At 41.6% G+C, this 21,915-nt stretch overlaps 1 protein-coding gene across 4 annotated transcripts in view; it reads left to right on the top strand.

Moving 5' to 3' along the window:
• The window catches only part of OSBPL1A (oxysterol binding protein like 1A), a 98,671-nt gene that overhangs the window by 70,397 nt on the left and 6,359 nt on the right, over positions 1–21,915 (top strand). For 3 of the 4 annotated variants that reach the window (XM_066623449.1, XM_066623450.1, XM_066623452.1), the window contains 9 exons: positions 5,263–5,338; positions 9,270–9,404; positions 9,752–9,849; positions 10,209–10,391; positions 11,351–11,458; positions 12,643–12,732; positions 12,953–13,079; positions 20,083–20,199; positions 21,730–21,853. In XM_066623449.1, coding sequence (XP_066479546.1) covers positions 5,263–5,338; positions 9,270–9,404; positions 9,752–9,849; positions 10,209–10,391; positions 11,351–11,458; positions 12,643–12,732; positions 12,953–13,079; positions 20,083–20,199; positions 21,730–21,853 — 1,058 coding nt within the window. Of the gene's footprint in view, positions 1–594; positions 2,177–5,262; positions 5,339–9,269; positions 9,405–9,751; positions 9,850–10,208; positions 10,392–11,350; positions 11,459–12,642; positions 12,733–12,952; positions 13,080–20,082; positions 20,200–21,729; positions 21,854–21,915 lie in introns of those variants that run through there. The other variant, XM_066623451.1, reaches the window with a different exon arrangement.

Here is a 21,915-nt window from a genome sequence, read left to right on the forward strand (position 1 = left end):
TGAAGGAGTATGAAGACCTCTGTTCTTAGGTTTGTGTGTCCCATTCAAACTGAAGTGGTAAGAGTACTCTGAGACCTTATCCCAAAGCATTGTTAAGCATATAAACTAAACCTAGCTTGTCTTTTTTATAAATAACTTTGAAAGATTGAAACTGAAGTCATTTCTTTCTTAATATAAATAAATCTTCCCTGTTTATTGACTGAAATGCTACAGAAATAGGTAAATTCATAGTTTAACTGCTCTTGTTGGTTTCAAATCTCATTTCTCTTAGATCTCAAATTGTTTTTGTTTTTAAAGTAGTATAAGCACAAAAAGTAGTACAGTAATGTAAAGCAAAATTGTTGCCAGCTTCTTTATAAATGTAGTAAACATCTTGCACTCTAACATATTTCTAAACATTTGCAGATTGCAAAATACTTCCTGCGCTTTGCACTGATTTCTGAGCATCTAGAAACTTAAGCTGACCATGGGGTTCTAATAAGTACGTACTGCTAATCAGAGGTTGCAAACCAGCATATGGTAGTATCTTCTTAAGGAGTTTTAGAGCTATGCAGGTTGTTTCTGAAACAACATTTATCTTACTTGTGAATTTTCTTTCAGATATCCAGGATTGGCACTAGTCCTAATAAAGGGCTTTCCTGATTCCCATCAATGGAGTAAAAATGTAAACTGGATGCAGGCCTGCATCCCTGTGAAGGGACTCCTACTTCATTCCCGGATATAGTACTCTTAGTTTAGTGGATTGGAAAAACTAGAAATTCTCTAAAGGGGAGAAGAGAAGAAACCTCTAAAGACCTTAAGCACAGTATACATTAGCAAGTAATATGTATTTGCAGCATGTCTATACTACACATTTAAACCTGGTTTACTCTTAATGGGTCCTCCCATTCCAGGAAACCTTAAACTAGGGATTCCAAACATAAGGCCCTTTGGGTGGATGTGGCCCCTGGAAGCAATTTATCCACCTCCTATTATAATTGGGCTTATATCTTGAAATTATGGACAAAATTTGCACATTTTCTCTTCTGTCATGTGCAGCTAACGAGTTCCTATGTGAGAACAAAGTGCTTATTTCTGGCCATCATCTGCTTAATGATGTCACTTCTGGCTCTCAGTAGGTGCCATGAATGCAATTTGACCCACTGCAAGAAATGAGTCTGATACCCCTGCCTTAAACTGTTGCGGCCATCTCAAACAAGGAATGCTCCCCATTGTTACAGCATTTTTTGGGGAAAGCCATTCCAGTCTAACCAGGTTTTAAATATGTAGCATAGTCGTGACTTAAGATGCTTTCTAGTAGATGCGGTTACTGCAGCTTGTAACATGGGAAAGCAGTCATTGGAATAACATGGAAAAGCAGTCATTAAAGGAAAAAATTTTTGAATGATCTACTAGAATCATGTTATCCTATTTCTGCAAAAGGCTGCAGTGCTTAAAGGTGTGCATAACAAGTCCTTAGCTCTTTTTTTATCATCGGGATGCAGTCATTTCTTTCTTCCTCAATCTCATGCAATCTAACATTAATTGCAGTAGAAAATGGCAGAAAACTAACTTAATCTTATGCTTGCTTCTGCACGTGGGCGCTCTTTCTAGGGGTTTGGCATCTTCTGTGTTATAAAGTGATGGACGTGTCGTTTAAAATGAAATACTAACATTTGAATAAGCATAATGTGCCAGGCAGGAAACTAATGGAGGTTTTGGTGTGAACGTTGGCAGAGCTGACCAAACTACTGCCCATAAAAGAGTATCTGGGAGACTTGATAGTGTAGGATGCTGTTAACCTCCATCTTGGCTGGACTGTAGTCCTAACAGTGAGATGTAAGCAAACTGCAACCTAATCGGAAGAGAGGGAAAGTTGGTTAGGCTTGGAAGAACTCAGTGCATGTATTGCCTCATGCATTTCTCCTTGGAGGCCTACCGTCTTAAAGGCACAATGGAGCACTGCAAATGTTCAGTGGAATTGGGAAAAAGTTGTGTTACTCAACTGCACAGGTGTTGGGGAATCATGTGACTGGGGGAATGGGGTTAAGAGAAGATCTTGGCAACTCTGCAGATTTCCCTATTCAGGCCTCCCAAAGTGTGGTCCAGGGCTGCACAAGAAGATATCCCCTCAAGGAGGAAAGAGAAGGGAGTGAAGACTCTGGGGGTCTACTGCACCACAATCCCCTTTTCTAAGGTAGGATCTGCTTAATAGATCCCCAGAAGCAGTTCCACAAGTACGATGATAATCCAGAAAGTTTTTTGTTTGAGGTAGATCTAAGTTAAATTCTGTCTCCCTATCGCTTGAGACTACAGCAGTTTATTCCTAGATCAATTACTTAGTTAGGATTGTGAGGAATGCCTTTCTCCAGTGCCCCTTCTAATCATTGGTGTATGTAGTTAGCTAGAAGAATATGAGGGACCCACACAGCTATACAGAGACCCTTTCTGCAGCAGGATACCAGGTGCAGGGTGAAGGGGACAGTCTGTCCCAGGTGCACACTATCTGGAGGTGCCAACGTGCTGTCCCTTCAAATGTCAGTTAGAATTGGCTTTCCCCAGGGGATCTCAAGGTGGAGGCCAGGTCTACCCATGTCTTTGAACAGCCAAGGGCAGGGCGATGGAAGAAGTTTGCCGCAGTTTCCATTGGCACTAGATACACCACTCTCTATGTATCTTGTGAGAAAATCAATAACATGAAATGTGTGTACATTGTGAAACACAGAGTTTTTATGTTGCATTTTTAAAAAATTTGTTTGAGAAGACGGGATTTTGACCAGCAAATTATGATCAAGCAAATTATGCTTGACAGTGCAGTATCTCTTGCTACGCAAGTGCATGAGAATTCAACTTGGAACACAGTTGTTTTGAGTTAAAACTGTATCATCCTAATGGCTTACAATATGTTTGTTACTTTGTTTCTTAGACACTCATTGGCTTTACTGCCTTGATGGGGAAATGTGTTTCACACAATAGATATTGGATAAATATAGCTTCATCTTATCTGATGTATCATAAGAGCTTGTGTCAGGTTGCAGTATGCCTGCCCAATCCTTGCAATAACACTGAAGTGAATTAGAAATGCAATATTGATTGCCCTGTGTTCAAGTGAGCTAGATGGGCAATCCTGGGACTGCGTGCCCAGATCTAAAATAAAAAAAATTAGTGATAGTGTTCCTTTGTTTTTAAGTGAGTACTTGCTGAAACAACTTTTTTATTTCTGTTTCTGGAAAATGAAGACACATCCCATGACTATTACTGAGATATGGGCTGTGTAGCTTTTCAGAGGGTTGGAGGCAGGATTTTAGAACTTCTGGTGCTGATGATATGCATGTCTGCTTTTTTCTGTTCCTCTAGTCTAGCTGTGACTGTGGTCCTCTGAAAATGCGAACCCCTTCTGGACCACAGCTTTTTGTTCCTCTCTCACACAGCTTGTCCTCCTGGTAGACCTGGGCAACAGGACGCTCTGGGATATCATGTCTGTTGCCTGGTGTTCCAGAAGGCTGTGTGACAGGATGTCTGGGCAGTTGCAACTGCCCGGAGCATCATGGTGCTCAGATCTATCAGGAGGGCAAGTTGCATAGGAGCAGAACAAAAAGGTCTGCTCACTGGGCAGACGGATTCACCCAAACACTGGCTCTGGTCCCCAGACCTGGTTGGTGCTCAGATCTACCAGGAGGACAAGTTGCATGAGAATAGAACAAAAAGGTCCACTCACTGAGCGGACAGATTTTCCCAAACACTGAATCTGGCCCCCAGGCCTGGGTATGCACAACCCTGCTCTAGTCAAATTGGTTTTTCAGGTTTCTATGCCTGTTATAGGAGATTGGAGAAGGTCACAGTTGGCTTCCAGAGGCATGTCTTAGCACTGCTACAATACCTGTCTGCATTCTGGTGTGACTGACACAAGAATCTATTGGATCATGCCCTTAAGAAGTCAAACACTTCTCTTATAGTTTTGGGAGGTTTTTTTAAACATTCTGTAAAAGATTAGTATCCGCCCACACCAACACATGTAGCCTTAAAAGGCATCAGCAATGGAGAGAGCCATGCAAAGGTATCTTTCAAGAACTCTTCTTGAAAATGTTTGTTAGATTTGAGTTTTGTTAGACCAGAACCAGCTTGTGACCCAGTCTAGTCACCTTTGTCATTTCACTGAGTTGTGGGACTAGGGAAAGCAGCTGCTTAAAAAAATTAATGAGTTCCCCCCCCACCCCAAAGGTAGGCCAGTAATTTACATTTATACAATTATCAAAACTGTTAGCACTGCCTAGAAAGAGCAGCACTCTCTGTGCTCTTCAAAGATTTTTCATATGTACACAACTTAACTCTTTCCTTGTATTTGTCTCAAAGTATTGCTTTAAATCGAGCTATAATTGCTCCTTACAAAATGCATTTGAACCTTAAATAGATCTTGGGGTAATGTGTGACTTGCCCTTTTTAAAAAATTATGTTGATTTATGAAGTTTGTATAACTGTGTTTATATTTTTATAAGGAATTTTTTTTTATTTTAGCCTTGTTTTCAGACCATGTGTTTTATGAACATATGGCTAATGTATTTATTTATCTAAAATATTACGTATATGCTACCTTTTGGGTTCCATCTAAATCAGCTGTTCCCAAACTGTGAATCCATGGCCCACCACTGGATCATGACCCAGTTTTTCATGGGTAGAGAAACTGACAAGGCGTAATAAACTATGTGCATCTAGGGTTAAGCAACCTGCTACTTGGGGGGGGGGAGCACTGCTGCCCAATCACCATTATAGCCATTGAGACTTGAGCAGCTGGTAAAATTAAATTATTTTAGGTGGGTTCCAATGCAAAAGTGTTTGGAAGCCATTGATCTAACGAGTCACCAAGGTGGCTCACAAAAATTCAAAAATTCACAATAAATTATAATTAAATGTTATACCAATGTTGCCTTGGATGCCCTTTTGAGAGCCCAAAGATGGAAAATAAGTTCTTAGGTAGATAAATGCTTCTGATCTGCAGCTTTTGTTCATAAATCAGTTTTGCTTGCTACTGGTCAGCACATTTGGAGGATTTGCAATAGAGTATGTATATAACAGTGGCTTCTAGTGAATTATTTCAGCAGCTATTTTGTTTGAGCACCATTGACTACACATGTGAAATAAGGGACATGGTTGGCTCTTAGTCATATTGATCGGCCAGAGTTCAGTAACAAAGAAGTAGATCTGTGATCTGCAAATATTTTAAAACTCTGGAAGCATGGTTTTTCAGAACTGATTTGATTGATCTGCTTCTACCCTACACTCTAGGACAAGCTTGCCCTCTCCGATGTTTTCTAGAAATGATTTCAGTATATGGAGCATCTTAAGAAAGTGCATTGGAATGGTAGGTGGATATTTCATGTACTTATTTAAAAGATTTTTTCCCCATCTTTCAAAAAAAATAAAGACAGCTTGACATTGCAGTACAAGAAACATACAAAAACAATTAAAACTACAATATAAAAAAGTAAAGTTAGTACAATAAATAAAAATGCCATAACACACTAGTACATAGCCCACACAGAGCTGCAAAACATTCACATCTTTATGCAACAGCTTGGATGATAAAGATCTATTTGTTTAGTCTTTATTGGTATAAAAATGTGAAAAATAAAATAAATATTTGCATACATGTAGCATACTTTAACTGTGGGTTTTTGTGTGGTTCTGTCCTAAGTGTGTGTGGTGGGTACTATACAAAGCACTGCAAACTGCTGCTAGACTGTTTCACAGCATTATAACTCTTTTCACTTTCTCTGGTTTGTGAAGAAGTCTGCACAAATCACTAGCAACTCACCTGTGAACATAAGAACAGCCCCACTGAATCAGGCCATAGGCCCATCTCTAGTCCAGCTTCCTGTATCTCACAGCGGCCCACCAAATGCCCCAGGGAGCACACCAGATAACAAGAGACCTCATCCTGGTGCCCTCCCTTGCATCTGACATAACCCATTTCTAAAATCAAGAGTTTGCACATACACATCATGGCTTGTAACCCGTAATCCATTTCCACTATGTCTTCTTTGAGATGCGGCGACCAGAACTGGACACAATACTACAGGTGTGGCCTTACCATAGATTTGTACAACAGCATTATAATATTAGCCGTTTTGTTCTCAAGACCTTTTCTAATGATCCCAAGCATAGAATTGGCCTTCTTCACTGCCGCCGCACATTGGGTCGACACTTTCATTGACGTGTCCACCAACACCCCAAGATCTCTTTCCTGATCTGTCACAGACAGCTCAGGTTGGACCCTAAGTCTTCCTCTTAAGGGCAGAATTAAGCTCTTAAGCCTCATTAAATCAATGGGAAGTAAATGTGGGATAAAGGGATGAGGTGGGTGGTTTTCAGGCCTTTCTAGAAAAAGAATTACCTAATCCAATATTTGGTAAGGAACAATATAGTTAACTACATTTTCCAAGTAGTATACAGTTAACTGTATACTACTAGCTGCTAAAACACTGAAGAAATATTGATATTTCGGATCCCTTCAAAAGAATGTTGTGTGTTGCTGCAGTCAGAAAAACATTCTAGAAACCAAAGCATGAACCCGATTCCTTCTTAGAATTAGTTCACTTGAAAGTGAAACCAGGGCATATAGCGCTACATAACCAGAGTTATTTGAGTAACTGCCATAATCATGATACCAGCAATCATGTTGTGGTATCATAAGCATGTTAAGCATCAGTGAATTTCTTCCAGCCATACATAGTAAGAATATTTGGAACTCATTCTTTAATGCCCCCCAAAGGAAGGAAATGAAGCAGAAATAGGTGTGTGTTATCAAGAAATAATTACACTGAAATGTAAGGAATGCCTGAAAATTTATATCCCCTATATTTTTTTACCAAGTTTTCTTATGAATCTTGAAGACATTTGACCTCAGTGTAGAGCATTGGTATGAGCAATGGATTGAAAACCCTAGTTCAAAAATTGGTGACATTAAACACTGAAGGTAGGTAACAGAGATCTAATGTGCATGAAGGGTGTTGATGGTCATACTTATATCCCACTGTTCCTTCAAAGAGTTCAGGAAAGCATGCATGGACCCCATCTTCTATCTTCAACAACCTTGCAAGGTAGAATAGAGTGAAAGATTGTGATTGGCTGAACTACAATCCTATACACACTTACTTGGAAATAAATCTTATTGAACTCAGTGGAACTGGTTTCTGTGTAAATTTGCATAGGTCTGTGCCACTAGTGAGCCTATGACGTAGGAGGAATTTAAATCCAGGTCTCCCTAGTCCTAGGCCAGGGGTGTCAAAAGTTTTTGGCAGGAGGGCCACATCATCTCTCTGACTCTCTGGCACTCTCTGAAAAGAATTCATTTACATTTAAAATTTGAATAAATGTACATAAGTTTACATAAATGAATATATTAAAGATGAACTTATATGAATGAATGAAGGTCTTGCAATAGCTCAGGGCCTATAAAAGGCCTTGCACAAAGCAAGGCTGGCCTTTCCTTTGCTGCCACTTTTGCATCACAGACATGAAATAGCAAGCAGTGGAGGGAACCCTCATCCCACAGCTCAAGTGAGAGGTCAAACAATTGCCCTCACACTGAAAACAGTTGCATAGGGCCAGTGCAGGCTCCAGCAAACCAGAGGCTCATTGGAGACTGGGGGCTCCCTGAGGGCTGCATTGGGAGTCCTCAAGGGCTGCAAGCCCCAGGGCCAGGGTTTGGGCACCCCTGCCCTAGGCCAATTGCTGCATCACACTGTCTTCATGTACCAGTTTGTAGCCCAGGTAATGATTTTCTACTGTGGATTTCTTATGCTTTGTTTGTTAAATTCTATTTTCCTTTCTACTTTCCTGTTGACTGCAGCAGACTTGAATTTTGTTGAATTCATCTCATACCCAGTCCAGCAAAACCCTTCACCCTGTTAGAAAAGATATTAACTCATTGCCTGCTGCCTCTCCAAAACTGTAGCCTTGCCCATTTAAAAGAGCTTTTACTCACTTGAAAAGTAAAACATATGAATTGATGAGGTGCATAATAGTTAATGTAGCTAACAAAGCTACAGGAGTTACACTGTGTTAGTTTAGTTTATCATTCCCAATAATTTGTTAAAATGGGATAACCCATAATTTCCCCACACACACACTTGCTTTATCTAGTGCCCTGAGTACAGTAGTATCATGTTTGATGTTTTTTTAATCACGTTCATGTTTTTACTGTGTGTATTTTATATTGTCCATTGTCTCTATCTCCTGGAAATTGTTTTATGCCAATAAAAGTCTCAATCAATCAATCAGTCATGTACCAGTTTGTCCCTCCCCCTTAGCAATAGGCAACATCACAGAATATCAATTGCAGTTGCATGTAAACACTTAAATCATAACCATGTCAAAGACAGGAATCAAGAGCCTCTTCAGATATCTAAATGCAGTATTCACTTGTAAACATAACAGGCAGGGCCTATTAGGTTTTTTAATTCAACAGTATTTTCTCCTCTTGAGAACTGTGTACATTTTTAAAAACCTAATTAATAATTACCCTGTTACCCTGTGAACATGAATGCATAATTACCTCAGATGGCAGCAGCTAGTCTCCATAAAACAAGCCCTAATAAGTGATTGCCCTTTGTTTTGAATTGAATGATTTCAATGACTGGCATCTGGCTAATACTTAAACTTCATTTATTTTGTAATGTTGATATCTCATCCTTCCTCTGAGAAGCTCAGAGTGAGCATGGTGTGCCCCCCTCTATTCCCACAACAGTCCTGTGAGGTAAGCTATGCTAAGACTGGCTATCTGTTCCAGGGGTCCAGCTAGTAAAATGTCATGGCTGAGTGCGCTTTGAACCTGAACATCCCCTGCAGAAATCTTGCACTATACATTAACTATTAATGTGCCAAATTAGATGCGACACTGGGAGCTAAGGGTTCCTGTAAACCTTGCCTTGGGTGGCAGATGAAAACCACCACTAAAGCTACTATCAGCAAAATGGTATTGGAAGAGAAAAGATTTAATTCTTTCCCTGGCTGTAAAGTTGTAGTCAGGCTTGGGAGCCCTCACAGCTGCTATTAAGCATTAAAGAACAAAACAGGCTTTCCAGCATCATGTCTGGCTACACCCTAATGCGGGGGGGGGGGGATGGTACATTTAGGAGGCACTTCCGTTCCTTTATATCATGCAGTCTTCCCCCAGCTGCTCCCCTGTCAACATGCTGTCTTTAATTTTAAAATGTCACTATCTTGATAGTGGCAGTATGGTATTTAAGCTTGTGTACAATTTAATACTGCTTTTTACGTTCCTTTTTTAGGAGCTGTCCAAGATCACTATGCCAGTCATTTTTAATGAGCCGCTGAGTTTCCTGCAGAGATTAACGGAATATATGGAGCATACATACCTAATCCACAAAGCCAGCTTGCTTTCTGACTCAATTGAAAGAATGCAGGTACTCTTATCCTCAAGAACTTCTATCTGGTGTTCTTTGAACTTATATACTTTCCTGATGCAGAGGCAAGGGAGAGCCATGTTTCTATAGCATCTAAAGAGCGCTTGCTGAAATAAAATTAACTTGACCTCCGTAGAGTTGAAGAAGTCCAGTTATTTAATATCTGACCTGCTGTGGTGGCTTAAAGTAGTGCTTCTTTAAAAATTAAAAAAGAGTTGATGACTTGCCTTTTTTCTTTTTAAATTGTAATGTATGCTCCTGCCTTCCCTGAACATTACCTTTTCTTATAGGATGTAGTGCTTCAAAACTCAAAGAATACATATTAAATGTTCCTACTTTTTCAACAGTGTATAGCTGCCTTTGCTGTCTCTGCTGTTGCCTCTCAGTGGGAACGTACAGGAAAGCCGTTCAACCCGTTACTTGGAGAGACCTATGAACTGATCAGGTAATAATTGGGTCTGCCAATGAACTGGCCCAAATATTTCTACAGGGCCATGGACCAACTAGCTGAAACTAGCCAGTGCCTACTTTGTAGTATGCTGGAGTATTTAGTCACTACTTAGTGAAGACAATATTTAAACCTTAATTTGGCAGGTCATTAACACCTATTCCATATTCAACATGCTTTGCAAGCATAAAACTATAGTTCTGTCAAGTTAATATAATTTGCCCCTTTGAACGTACTTGAAATTAATCCAAGGAAAATCCTTCTTGTATTGTTTAATTTGTATCATTCTCTCTTTATTCTCTGTTAGAAACAAACTACAAAGATTGCTCAACCAATCACTTTCTTTCTGTGTTTAGAGATGATCTTGGATTCAGACTCATCTCAGAACAAGTTAGTCATCACCCACCAATCAGTGCTTTTTATGCCGAAGGATTGAATAACGACTTTGTGTTTCATGGTTCCATTTATCCTAAGCTCAAGTTCTGGGGGAAGAGTGTTGAAGCAGAACCTAAAGGGATAATAACTCTGAAACTTCTCGAGTAAGTTTGTTGGGCATGTTGAGAGGTTTTGGCTGCTTTAGCATATGGAGATTGAATGCCAGGTTATATGTATTGCCAAGCATAGCCAGCATCTAAGGGTGGCCAGGCCAGACACTGACTGAGAGTCTAACTGGCTGATTCCTGAAGCCCCAATACCAACCTTTTAGGTACTAGTAGAATAACATGCTCTTCTGGGTTTCTCACTTTATCACCGCCTTTTCATCTGCAAACTAACTTTCTCAGAGAGTATTTGGGATGACTGGGGAGAGCTCTAGAAAGCCCATTAGCAGACACAAAGTTGCGGGAAGTGATGGCAACACAGTTGTCTGAAGCAAATTGCTCTGTCGCTGTGTGTCTCTGGAGCACGGAGTGCATGCTTTCTTCCCCCAATGTGCTGCACTTTCCTCATTACTGCAATGAGAGCATGTCTAGTCTTCCTCCTTCCTGTACTTCCTAAGCTTGAGTTGGGGTGGGAGGTTAGCGTGTGTATACATACCATGGGAAAAGCACTGCTTGCCATGGGGGCCAAAAGCAGACGTTTGCTTCAAGGCCTCCAGCAACAACCCTACTGCAATATTGTGTAAACTAATTTTTCCTCCCTGTCTACTCCCCTAACTGGCCTGCAGACATAGGACCGATGACGCAGGAAAGATAGTTTAAGGCAAGGCAGCTGTGCAGATTGGGCTGTAGTTGCCAGGAGCTGTTTTGACCTGGAAATATTGCATTTCCATCAACAGTTGAATGCAGTGGAGCTGCAATGTCGAAGAACACACAAAATCAACCTTTCTGTTTATTTTTGTTCTCTATCTATGGCCAGTACATTCTCTGAACTTGATTGATTGCCAATGGCAGAAAAAAGACAACATCTGGAACTATGTTCTTTTTCCATAAGCAAGTTTTAAGTACCCTCTGTAAAGGTTCTAATGTGTGTTCATTCTTTTCTCCCTACCCCCCTCCAGGCACAATGAAGCATATACGTGGACAAATCCTACATGTTGTGTGCATAATATTATTGTGGGCAAGCTTTGGATTGAGCAGTATGGCAATATGGAAATAACCAATCACAAGTAAGCAGGAAGTGTGACTTGCTACTTTGTCTTTAAGTGGATCTTGCTACATTTAAGTATCTGCAAAATGGGCAATAATTCCAAGGCACAATAAAAAAAGATGCTTAAAAGATTCACTGTTGTCATGTTACCTAGATTATTAGTGCAGAATACAGTGGCCCGTGTGGTCACTGGAGCTAGGCGGTTTGACTCTGTCAGTCCGCTTCTCCGGGGGCTATATTGGCTGCCCATTCGTTTCCGGGCCCAATTCAAGGTGCTGGTCTTGACCTTTAAAGCCCTGTACTGCTCTGGGCCAGGCTATCTTAGAGATCGCCTACTCCCGTACAATCCGGCTCGTCCTCTCAGGTCATCAGAGAAGGCCTTTTTACATGTGCCGCCGCCTAAAGAGGTACATGGGGCGGCGGCAAGAAATAGGGACTTCTCAGTAGTGGCACCAATGCTATGGAACTCCCTTCCCCTTGACTTGAGAATGGCTCCCTCCCTCGAGACCTTTCGGCGAGGCCTAAAGACCTTGTTGTTTACACAAGCCTTCTGACTCTATGGCCTTTTTAACATCTTTTATACATCTTTTAGTTTTTTACAGGCGTGATTCCTCCTTGAACTGCTGTTTTATGCTCTTTTTATTCTTTTATCTGATTACTGTTTTTATGGTTTCTCTTAATGTGTTTTTAATATGTTTTTATCTGTTAAATTATGTTTTAATCTGTTTTTGTTTTTTTAATATGTTGTAAGCCGCCCTGGGTCCCTTTGGGGAGAAGGGCGGGATAAAAATAAAGTTGTTGTTGTTGTTGTTGTTGTTGTTCTAGGTTGTTGGTTGTTCAGATTTAAAGCATGGTTGGGAAAGTGCGAAAGCTTGTCCCAGCTATATTTCCTATGCCAGGACCTTAACATGGAGAAGAACTCTCCTTATTAGATACTTCCTACCCACATCAAGGAACACTGTTACTATTTTCTGTTAGACAGACTCCAGATCTTTTCTTTCGTTCTTCTCAAAGATCTGCCTTGATAGTAAATCTTAAATGTCCAAAGAAGAATCAATATATATACTGTATATGTTGTGCTGAATGCTAAAGAGACCTGAGTTTGATAGCTAGAAGCTCTTTGAATGGTTCAGCCAGCTGTTGAAATGGGAAAAGCATGCATTACAAGATCCTTAAACTGCAGTCTTAACCCTCTTTCCACAGAACTGGTGACAAATGTATTTTAAATTTCAAACCATGTGGCCTTTTTGGAAAGGAACTGCACAAAGTTGAAGGCTACATTCAGGACAAGAGGTAAATGAACTCTTTTTGCTTCTACTTCTAAAATGGATTTCCAAAGTGACTGGAAGTATTTAGTAGTGGAATTCATGTTCCACATTTAGAATATGAGTTAATGTCAGAGGGATGACTGCCATCTGAAGCTTTGTACCAAGTATAAACCTGAATAGTAGAATAAGTCAAAATATTACAGCTTTTTCCAAAATTAGCTGTGTTTGGGATTTTTTTTTTACAGCAAAAAGAAACTGTGTGCACTCTATGGGAAATGGACCGAGTGTTTGTACAGTGTTGACCTTGCTACATTTGACGCTTACAAAAAAAATGACAAGAAGAACACAGAAGAGAAGAAAAACAATAAGCAGGTATTACATTAAAAGGTAGCAGAGCAACAATATTGTGTTTGCACTTAGTACTCTTGGTTTTGTTGGTGACTATGATGTTCTTAGTAAATGTAAGTAGTAATGGAAGATTTGCTCTAACTTTTTATCTAGCAGTGACAAGTCAAGCATTTTTGGAAGGTTTTTTTCTCTTGGGTACGTAAGAAGATTTCTGGAACTTCTGAAGTTCTGTTTGAAAATCGAATTTTGAGAGCTTGGTGTGTATGTGTGAGAGAGACGACGACAGACCCACTTCACTGAAACAGTATGGAATGTGGCACAGGGAGCAGATGAGGAAGGGGGGATTAGCAAAAGTCATCTCTTTCCTTGCACAAATGGAAGTGCCTTCGTCATGCAAATTGAGGTTCAAATACAACCGTCTATGTGTATTTAGCCAGCTTTGTGCACACGTAGGCACACCCTAAGCTACACTTTTATTCACTGGGAATATAATGCATACCTTGAATAACTTGGTAGTTAACATGAAATAGCACTAGGTGAGACAATAGTAAAATATACAATAACCCAATCTTATTTTAAAAAAAAAACCCTGCCAACGCAGGATGCATTCACTGCTTCCTGTGAGGGAGGGTGTCACAGAGGTCTTTTCAAGGTAAGGGGCATTTGTTTCTCCACTATTCCAATGGGTCTCCTTGAATCTGTGCCAGCCATTTTGCTGGTTGTAGGTCCAAGGAGAGTAACGAAGAGAGAACAGGAGAAGGAATAGGCTAGGATACCATAAGGTACGTTTCAGCCAGTCAGCCCAGGAGAAACGGGCTGAGAGCACCAGGATGAGGTCTCTTGTTATCTGGTGTGCTCCCTGGGGCATTTGGTGGGCCGCTGTGAGATACAGGAAGCTGGACTAGATGGGCCTATGGCCTGATCCAGTGGGGCTGTTCTTATGTTCTTATGTTCTTATGACTTGTACAGTCGATAGGGTTTATACCCTTTTAAAAATATCCCTGGTCTTAGCCTTTCAGCATTGGACCAAGAAGGTGCCAAAAGGACTCCATCTTGCCTTGTCCTCTTTTCTGATTAATCTAGAACCTGATACTTGGCTTGTCCTTGATTATGCTTTTACCCTTGGATCTTTGTTAGAACTTGACCCTCAGATAATCTTAAACCATATATCTGCCAGTTCTGAAATCATTGGCCTTATTTGCCACATTGGTGCTTCTAATGCTTCGTTTTATTAATAGAAGACACAGGGTAAGATCTAAGATTAAGCCCCTTGGATTTCAATGGAGGACATTCAGGCACATGCTGAACTTTCTTTGAAATCAGGGTGGCTTAAGCCATTTCTGCCCAATGTTGCATATATGCAACAGGGATCAAATGTGGAACATAAGAACAGCCCCACTGGATCAGGCCATAGGCCCATCTAGTTCAGCTTCCTGTATCTCACAGCGGCCCACCAAATGCCCCAGGGAGCACACCAGATAACAAGAGACCTCATCCTGGTGCCCTCCCTTGCATCTGGCATTCTGACATAGCCCATTTCTAAAATCAGGAGGTTGCACATACACATCATGGCTTGTAACCCATAATGGATTTTTCCTCCAGAAACTTGTCCAATCCCCTTTTAAATGCATCCAGGCCAGATGCCGTCACCGCATCCTGTGGCAAGGAGTGCCACAGACCAACCACATGCTGCGTAAAGAAATATTTTCTTTTGTCTGTTCTAACTCTCCCAACTCTCAATTTTAGTAGATGTCCCCTGGTTCTGGTGTTACGTGAGAGTGTAAAGAGCATCTCTCTGTCCACTTTATCCTTCCCATGCATAATTTTGTATGCCTCAATCATGTCCCCCCTCAGGCATCTCTTTTCTAGGCTGAAGAGGCCCAAAAGCCATAGCCTTTCCTCATAAGGAAGGTGCCCCAGCCCAGTAATCATCTTAGTTGCTCTCTTTTGCACCTTTTCCATTTCCACTATGTCCTTTTTGAGATGCGGCGACCAGAACTGGACACAATACTCCAGGTGTGGCCTTACCATCGATTTGTGCAACGGCATTATAATATTAGCCGTTTTGTTCTCAATACCTTTTCTAATGATCCCAAGTATAGAATTGGCCTTCTTCACTGCCGCCGCACATTGGGTCACACTTTCATCGACCTGTCCACCACCACCCCAAGATCTCTCTCCTGATCTGTCACAGACAGCTCAGAACCCATTAGCCTATATATGAAGTTTTGATTTTTTGCCCCAATGTGCATGACTTTACACTTACTTACATTGAAACGCATCTGCCATTTTGCTACCCATTCTGCCAGTCTGGAGAGATCCTTCTGGAGCTCCTCACAATCACTTCTGGTCTTCACCACTCAGAAAAGTTTGGTGTCATCTGCAAATTTAGCCACCTCAGTGCTCAACCCTGTCTCCAGGTCATTTATGAAGAGGTTGAAAAGCACAGATCCCAGGACAGATCCTTGGGGCACACCGCTTTTCACTTCTCTCCATTGTGAAAATTGCCCATTGACACCCACTCTCTGTTTCCTGGTCTTCAACCAGTTCTCAGTCCATGAGAGGACCTGCCCTTTAATTCCCTGACTGTGGAGTTTTTTCAGTAGCCTTTGGTGAGGGACCATGTCGAATGCCTTCTGAAAGTCCAGATAGTTCAGAAAGTCTACAGGTTCTCCCGCATCCACATGCCTGTTGACCTTTTCAAAGATTCTATAAGGTTTGTGAGGCAAGACTTACCCTTTCAGAAGCCATGCCGATACTCCCTCAGCAAGGCCTGTTCGTCTATGTGTTTTGAGATCCTATCTTTGATGAGGCATTCCACCATCTTACCCGGTATAGATGTTAGGCTGACCAACCTATAGTTTTCCGAGTCCCCCTCTTTCCCTTTTTAAAGATTGGTGTGACATTTGCTATCCTCCAATCCTCTGGCACCGTGGCCGTTTTGAGGGACAAGTTGCATACCTTAGTCAAGAGATCAGCAACTTCATTCTTCAATTCCTTGATAACTCTTGGGTGAATGCCATCAGGGCCCAGTGACTTATTGATTTTTAATTTATCAATGAGGTCTGAAACATCTTCTCTTTCAACCTCTATTTGACTTAATTCCTTGGTCAGGAGGGGCCGTTCGGGCAGCGGTATCTGCCTGAGGTCTTCTGCCATGAAGACAGATGCAAAGAACTCATTTAATTTCTCTGCCATCTCCAAGTCTCCTTTTATCTCCCCTTTCCCTCCCTCACCATCCAGAGGGCCAACTGCTTCTCTGGCGGGTTTCCTGCTTCTAACATATTTGAAGAAGCTTTTATTATTCCCCTTAATGTTGCTGGCCATGTGTTCCTCATAGTCTCTCTTGGCCTGCCGTATCACCTTCTTACATTTCTTTTGCCACAGTTTATGTTCCTTTTTATTCTCCTCATTAGGGCAAGACTTCTATTTACAGAAGGAAGCTTCCTTGCCTTTTACAGCCTCTCTAACTTGGCTCATTAGCCATGCGGGCGCCCTCCTGGATTTAGTGGAACCCTTCTTTCTTTGTGGTATACACCTCTGCTGGGCCTCTATTACTGTTGTTTTAAGCAGCCTCCATGCACTCTGGAGAGATTGGACTCTATTTACCTTTCCTTTCAACCTCCTTCTAACCAGCCTCCTCATTTGAGGGAAGTTCGCCCGTCGGAAGTCAAGGGTTTTTGTGAGAGATTTGCCCAGCAATCTTCCCCCCAATGTGCATGTCAAAATGGATCGCAGCATGATCACTGTTCCCCAACGGCTCTGTAACATTGATATCTCTAACCAGGTCCTGAGTACCGCACAATATTAAATTCAGAGTCACCTGTCCTCTGGTGGGCTCCATGACTAGCTGCTCTAAGGCACAGTCATTTAACATGTCAAGGAATCCAGTCTCCTTTTCATGACCATAACACAAATTGATCCAGTCAATATGAGGATAATTGAAATCCCCCATGATTACAACCCTGTTCCTCCTTATTACCTCCCTGATCTGTTTCCTCATTTCAAGGTCCCCTTCCGATTTCTGGTCTGGAGGACAATAGTACGCCCCCAGTATTACATCGCTCCTGAGGCCTGGTAATTTAACCCACAGAGATTCTACGGTGGAGTCGGACCCACCTTCAGTCTCTACTTTGCTGGATTCTATCCCTTCCTCAACATAAATGGCCACCCCACCTCCAACACACCCCTCCCTGTCCCTCCTGTAGAGTTTATAGCCCGGGATTGCGGTATCCCATTGATTTTCTGCATTCCACCAGGTTTCCATTATGCCCACTATGTTAATGTTTTCCCCTGTCGCCAGACATTCCAGTTCTCCCATCTTTACTTGGAGACTTCGGGCATTTGCATAAAAGCATTTGTACATGGAATGCCCCAGAATGGGCTGCTTATTCACTCCTTTGTCCCCGCATCCTATCACTGTGCCAAACCGTCTATCGCATCCCATCACGCTACCATTCCCAATTTCTTCTCCTACTCTGCCTTTACCTTGTTGTTCTTCAACCTCCCCATCCTCGTCCCATAGGGATGAGGAGTCCCGAACCAGATGCCCCTCAGCTCCTGTCGGCCTTCCCCCAGGGATCAGTTTAAAAGCTGCTCTGCCACCTTTTTAATGTTATGCGCCAGCAGTCTGGTTCCATTCTGGTTAAATGAAGCCCATCCCTCTTGTACAGGCCCCACCTGTCCCAAAACGTTCCCCAGTGCCTAACAAATCTAAACCCCTCCTCCCTACACCACCATCTCATCTACGCATTGAGACCCCTGATCTCTACCCGCCTAGCTGGCCCTGCGCGTGGAACATGTAGCACTTCAGAGAACCCTGCCTTTGAGGTCCTGGCTTTTAGCTTCCTACCTAATAGCCTAAATTTGGCCTCCAGGACCTCCTGGCTACACTTGCCCACGTCGTTGGTGCCGACATGCACCACAACCGCTGCCTCCTCCCCAGCACTGTCTACCAGCCTGTCTAGATGAGAAGTGATGTCCGCAACCTTTGCACAAGGCAGGCAAGTCGCCATGCGGTCCTCACATCCGTCGCAAACCCCCTTCTCATTTTTTCTAGTAATCGAATCCCCCACTACAAGAAGGCCCCGACCCCCTCCTGCTGAGGAGTATCCTGAGTGCGTTCAGATACAAAATAAGTCCACATTGTACACCTGTGGACTGGTCAGAAATGGGTTAAAAGAACTTTGGCTAGATCCTGTCTAGTCCTGCTGCCTTTTGTTTTATTACTTCAGAATATGTCTTTGTTATAAAGGCCCCAGCAGCAGTGATTCTCATGATTGCTACCTGCAGTGCTGTTTTCAGTACTTATTACCAAGAGCAGGAAAAAGCTCTAGAGATTTGCTACTGTCTTCAAGAGTGCACCTGTGGAGAACCCAGGGGAATAGGAGAAGAAAAGAAAAACATTCATATATGCCTGTTATCTAGCCAGCAAAATTTTGTTAAACAGAAGATTGCTGTGATTGTGGAATAAAATTCATAACACAAAATGCTTAAAATAAGATGACTTTCTTTGGCTCATAGATATAGTTGGAATTTACAAGGAAAAATGGAACAGGAGAGTAGCAGGTTTATTAATTGCAGGGATTTGAAGCTGTGATACCACTAACCCCTGTAGAAGCTGAACTTCCAAATTTTCATCTAGCTTTTTCTATTAGAAAAAGAAACAATGATTGTTGCAAACATCATTCTTAACTATAACTTAGCTTGTGTTTCAGGTATACAGGCAAACCATGGTTTATAACATGCCCCTTTCCCCCCACATTCTTTTAGAGTTCCCGGATGTTCCCCTCCCACTGACCTTGGAGGGTGGTGCAACACTCTGTGCTATGGTTTGTTGGCACTTTGGATGCAGAGTCAGAAGGAAAGAGTGGCTAAATCTTAGACTGAAAGCAGAGAAGTAGATTTAAAAAGAAAGGAAAAAATAAACAATTATCTAGCAGAATATGAACAGGAAATAGAGAAATGAGGGTCCCTGTTATAAGTCTCCCTGTTATATATTCCCTGCTACGTGATGTCTTGAACTTTTTGAGGAACTAGATATAAAATTTCCCAGCACTTTATATCCTTTACTGCAATAACCTTGCCCTGTATATCATCTTTCTCCTCTGAGTTCTTAAAGGGACATCCCTAATACAGATAGCCCACCTGTATATGGTCATTCGATGATTTGATCATCTGTGGGTTCTGAAACCATTGGGTGAGTCCAACCTGAGGCCTCCAGAAAACTTATAATCACAACTTTCGGTTTTCAGCCGAAAACTAGAAGTCGCAATTTTCAGCCGGGGAGGCATCCCTGGTCCTCAGAAGGTTCTCCAGACATTACCAGAGCAGAGTTCTGTTCAGAGGATTTCAGGTGCCCAAATATGCAGACTTCTGGGAACAGAACTCCCACAGATACTGAGATACACAATTACCAGTTACTTCTGGGTTGGCAGGCCAGATGTGATACAACCAACACCAGTAATAGGCCCAGGGTGGATGGAAGGACTATTTCAATCATGGAAAAGCATGCTTTGGAGCTCTGCCCACTGAGTACACCTTCTACCACTGTTTGTTGTGTCACGTTCCTGGTCTTGCTGCTGGGCAGCAGGGGTCCAGCAAGTACCACCAGACACCACCTCACGTACCACTGGTTCTACCCATACCAGTGGTTAAGAAGCACTGATTTAAAAGAACTGAAGAATTTTCTCACACATCTGCTGAAAAGATTGACCTTACTGTGCACGAGCTGGTTGTCTGCGCGTTCATACACTACTTTACAATAAAAACAAGACTACAATACTAGGTATAGGATTTATTTCAATATCTTTGTCTAAACCTAGCTTGTGCTTTTAGACTATGTAAAATTCTTAGTTTGGATAGATTTCTAAGGTGACCAAAACAAATGGCACACACCAGAATTTTAGACCTTCTTCCTTCTCTTGGATATTGTCTCTTTGATAATGATTAGAAGTGTTTGAAAACTGTTATTTATTCTATTCATTTTGAACTTCATATGCTGGATTTTTACATATGCTTCTTGTAGATTGGCAGTTCTGATGAACCAGATGAAATGCCCTTGCCAGATTCTGAAAGTGTGTGTGTTATTCCTGGGAGTGTTTTATTATGGAGGATAACTCCAAGGCCTCAAAATTCAGCACAGGTAAGGAAGAACCTGGACTAAAAGTAGGTCTGGTTGCCAGTTTGTTGTTCCCTAATGGAGCTGATACAAATGTTTGCTGTATTTCACTGTTGTTGTATTTTGAGAAATGATGGGCCACTTGTAATTTCGGTTATCCGGTGAATTGGAAGTTTTAGAATACAGATCTCTTTGCCCTGAACTGTGCTTCCAGTGCAGAAACCCAGCAGTCAGGCTGTAATTTGGTGTTAGTAGTTAAATGTGATTCTTCTCCCCCTCCCCATTGACACTTCCATCACTAATGTGGTTGCTGTATGTAATATGGGTGATGTAACAGGCACTGTCGTTGCTGATGGGCAGTTCAAACTTTTAAAAAAACTTTTCAGATATGTCATGTTAACATAAGAGAGAGGCAATTCCCATCCTCCACGTGCAGTTTAACTTTCTTAGATATGTGTATCTTCTTTCTCAGGACCAATCTAGATGTCACATTGCAGATCTCTGAATGTGTCTCCTGTTTTGCGTTTACTGAAAGCCACATAAGGCACAAATTTGGGTCATAGCACAGAGGGGAGAAAATCTAACCTTCCCCCCCCCCATTTCTCTGACTTGACTTACCCCCTCCCCCAGAGCTGCTATTGAGTACAGAAGTGCAAACACAAAAGCACCTAATGTGTTTTATGTTGTAGCTATCTTTTACAAGAAAGAGAATTCCAACAGCATAACTGTGGGGGGTAGGCAAGCAATGATGTTTCCTTATCCCAGTGGGCCACAACTGAGATACCAGAATAAAAATCATTGTGTTTTGAAATGGGAGCTGTTGTTGGTTCTAGAATGCTGTTTCTTAAGCTCTCGATTTCCAGTTTCAAGTTACTTATTTCAGTTTTGATTCAAGAACTAATGGCTGAAAACTTCAGCCAAAATACTCTTCTTCCACTGTCCACCCCCTCTACATGTGTACCGGAGTTGCGTAGTCAAATATTTTGTACAAGACCAAAAGATTGGCTGTTCTTTCCTAGTTTTTTCCTCCTTATGCCTAGTTACAAACTGCAAATTATGGTGGGGAAAGGCTACAGTATTGATTCGTTTCTATTCCAGTCTGTAAAGGCTGACCATAACAGTCTGCTTATAATCATTTTATGACTAACAAGTTCCAGGATCTGATGTTGTCTTTTGCTTCCAACTTATGAACCTTCAGCCAATAACATGAATATTTGTTCTTAAAGGCACAGCTTAATGCTTTATGTATGTTGATGTTAATTGTAGTCCTTAAAGTCCTTCCTGTTCCTTTTCACAATGTCTGGATCTTTTTTCTGCATTTAAAAAAGTCTCTTGGACAACTTGTAGATACCAGCAAATTTCGTGAACACACTCCTGCTGCTGTCCCCAAGGTCACTGTAACAAAAAAAATTGAATAAAAAGGCCTCAAGACTTGATCCCTGAGGAGCTCCACTGGATACTTCCTCTGAGATTGTAAAAGCCTATTAACAGCTGGTACTCCTTTATAAAACAAAAGGACATTCATAAAGCATGCCCTTGTATTTTTTTTTTTAGATGTATAACTTCACTACCTTTGCTATGGCTCTGAATGAATTGGATCAAGAAATGGAAAGTGTTATTCCCAAAACGGACTGCAGGTTACGACCAGATATAAGAGCTATGGAAAATGGTGAAATAGGTAATTTTAAAGATGTAGTTCAAAATGTATATACACTGAGTAACTATTATAATGCTTGTGTC

The sequence above is a fragment of the Tiliqua scincoides genome, chromosome 4 (assembly GCF_035046505.1).
Source record: "Tiliqua scincoides isolate rTilSci1 chromosome 4, rTilSci1.hap2, whole genome shotgun sequence".
Classification (NCBI taxonomy): domain Eukaryota; kingdom Metazoa; phylum Chordata; class Lepidosauria; order Squamata; family Scincidae; genus Tiliqua; species Tiliqua scincoides.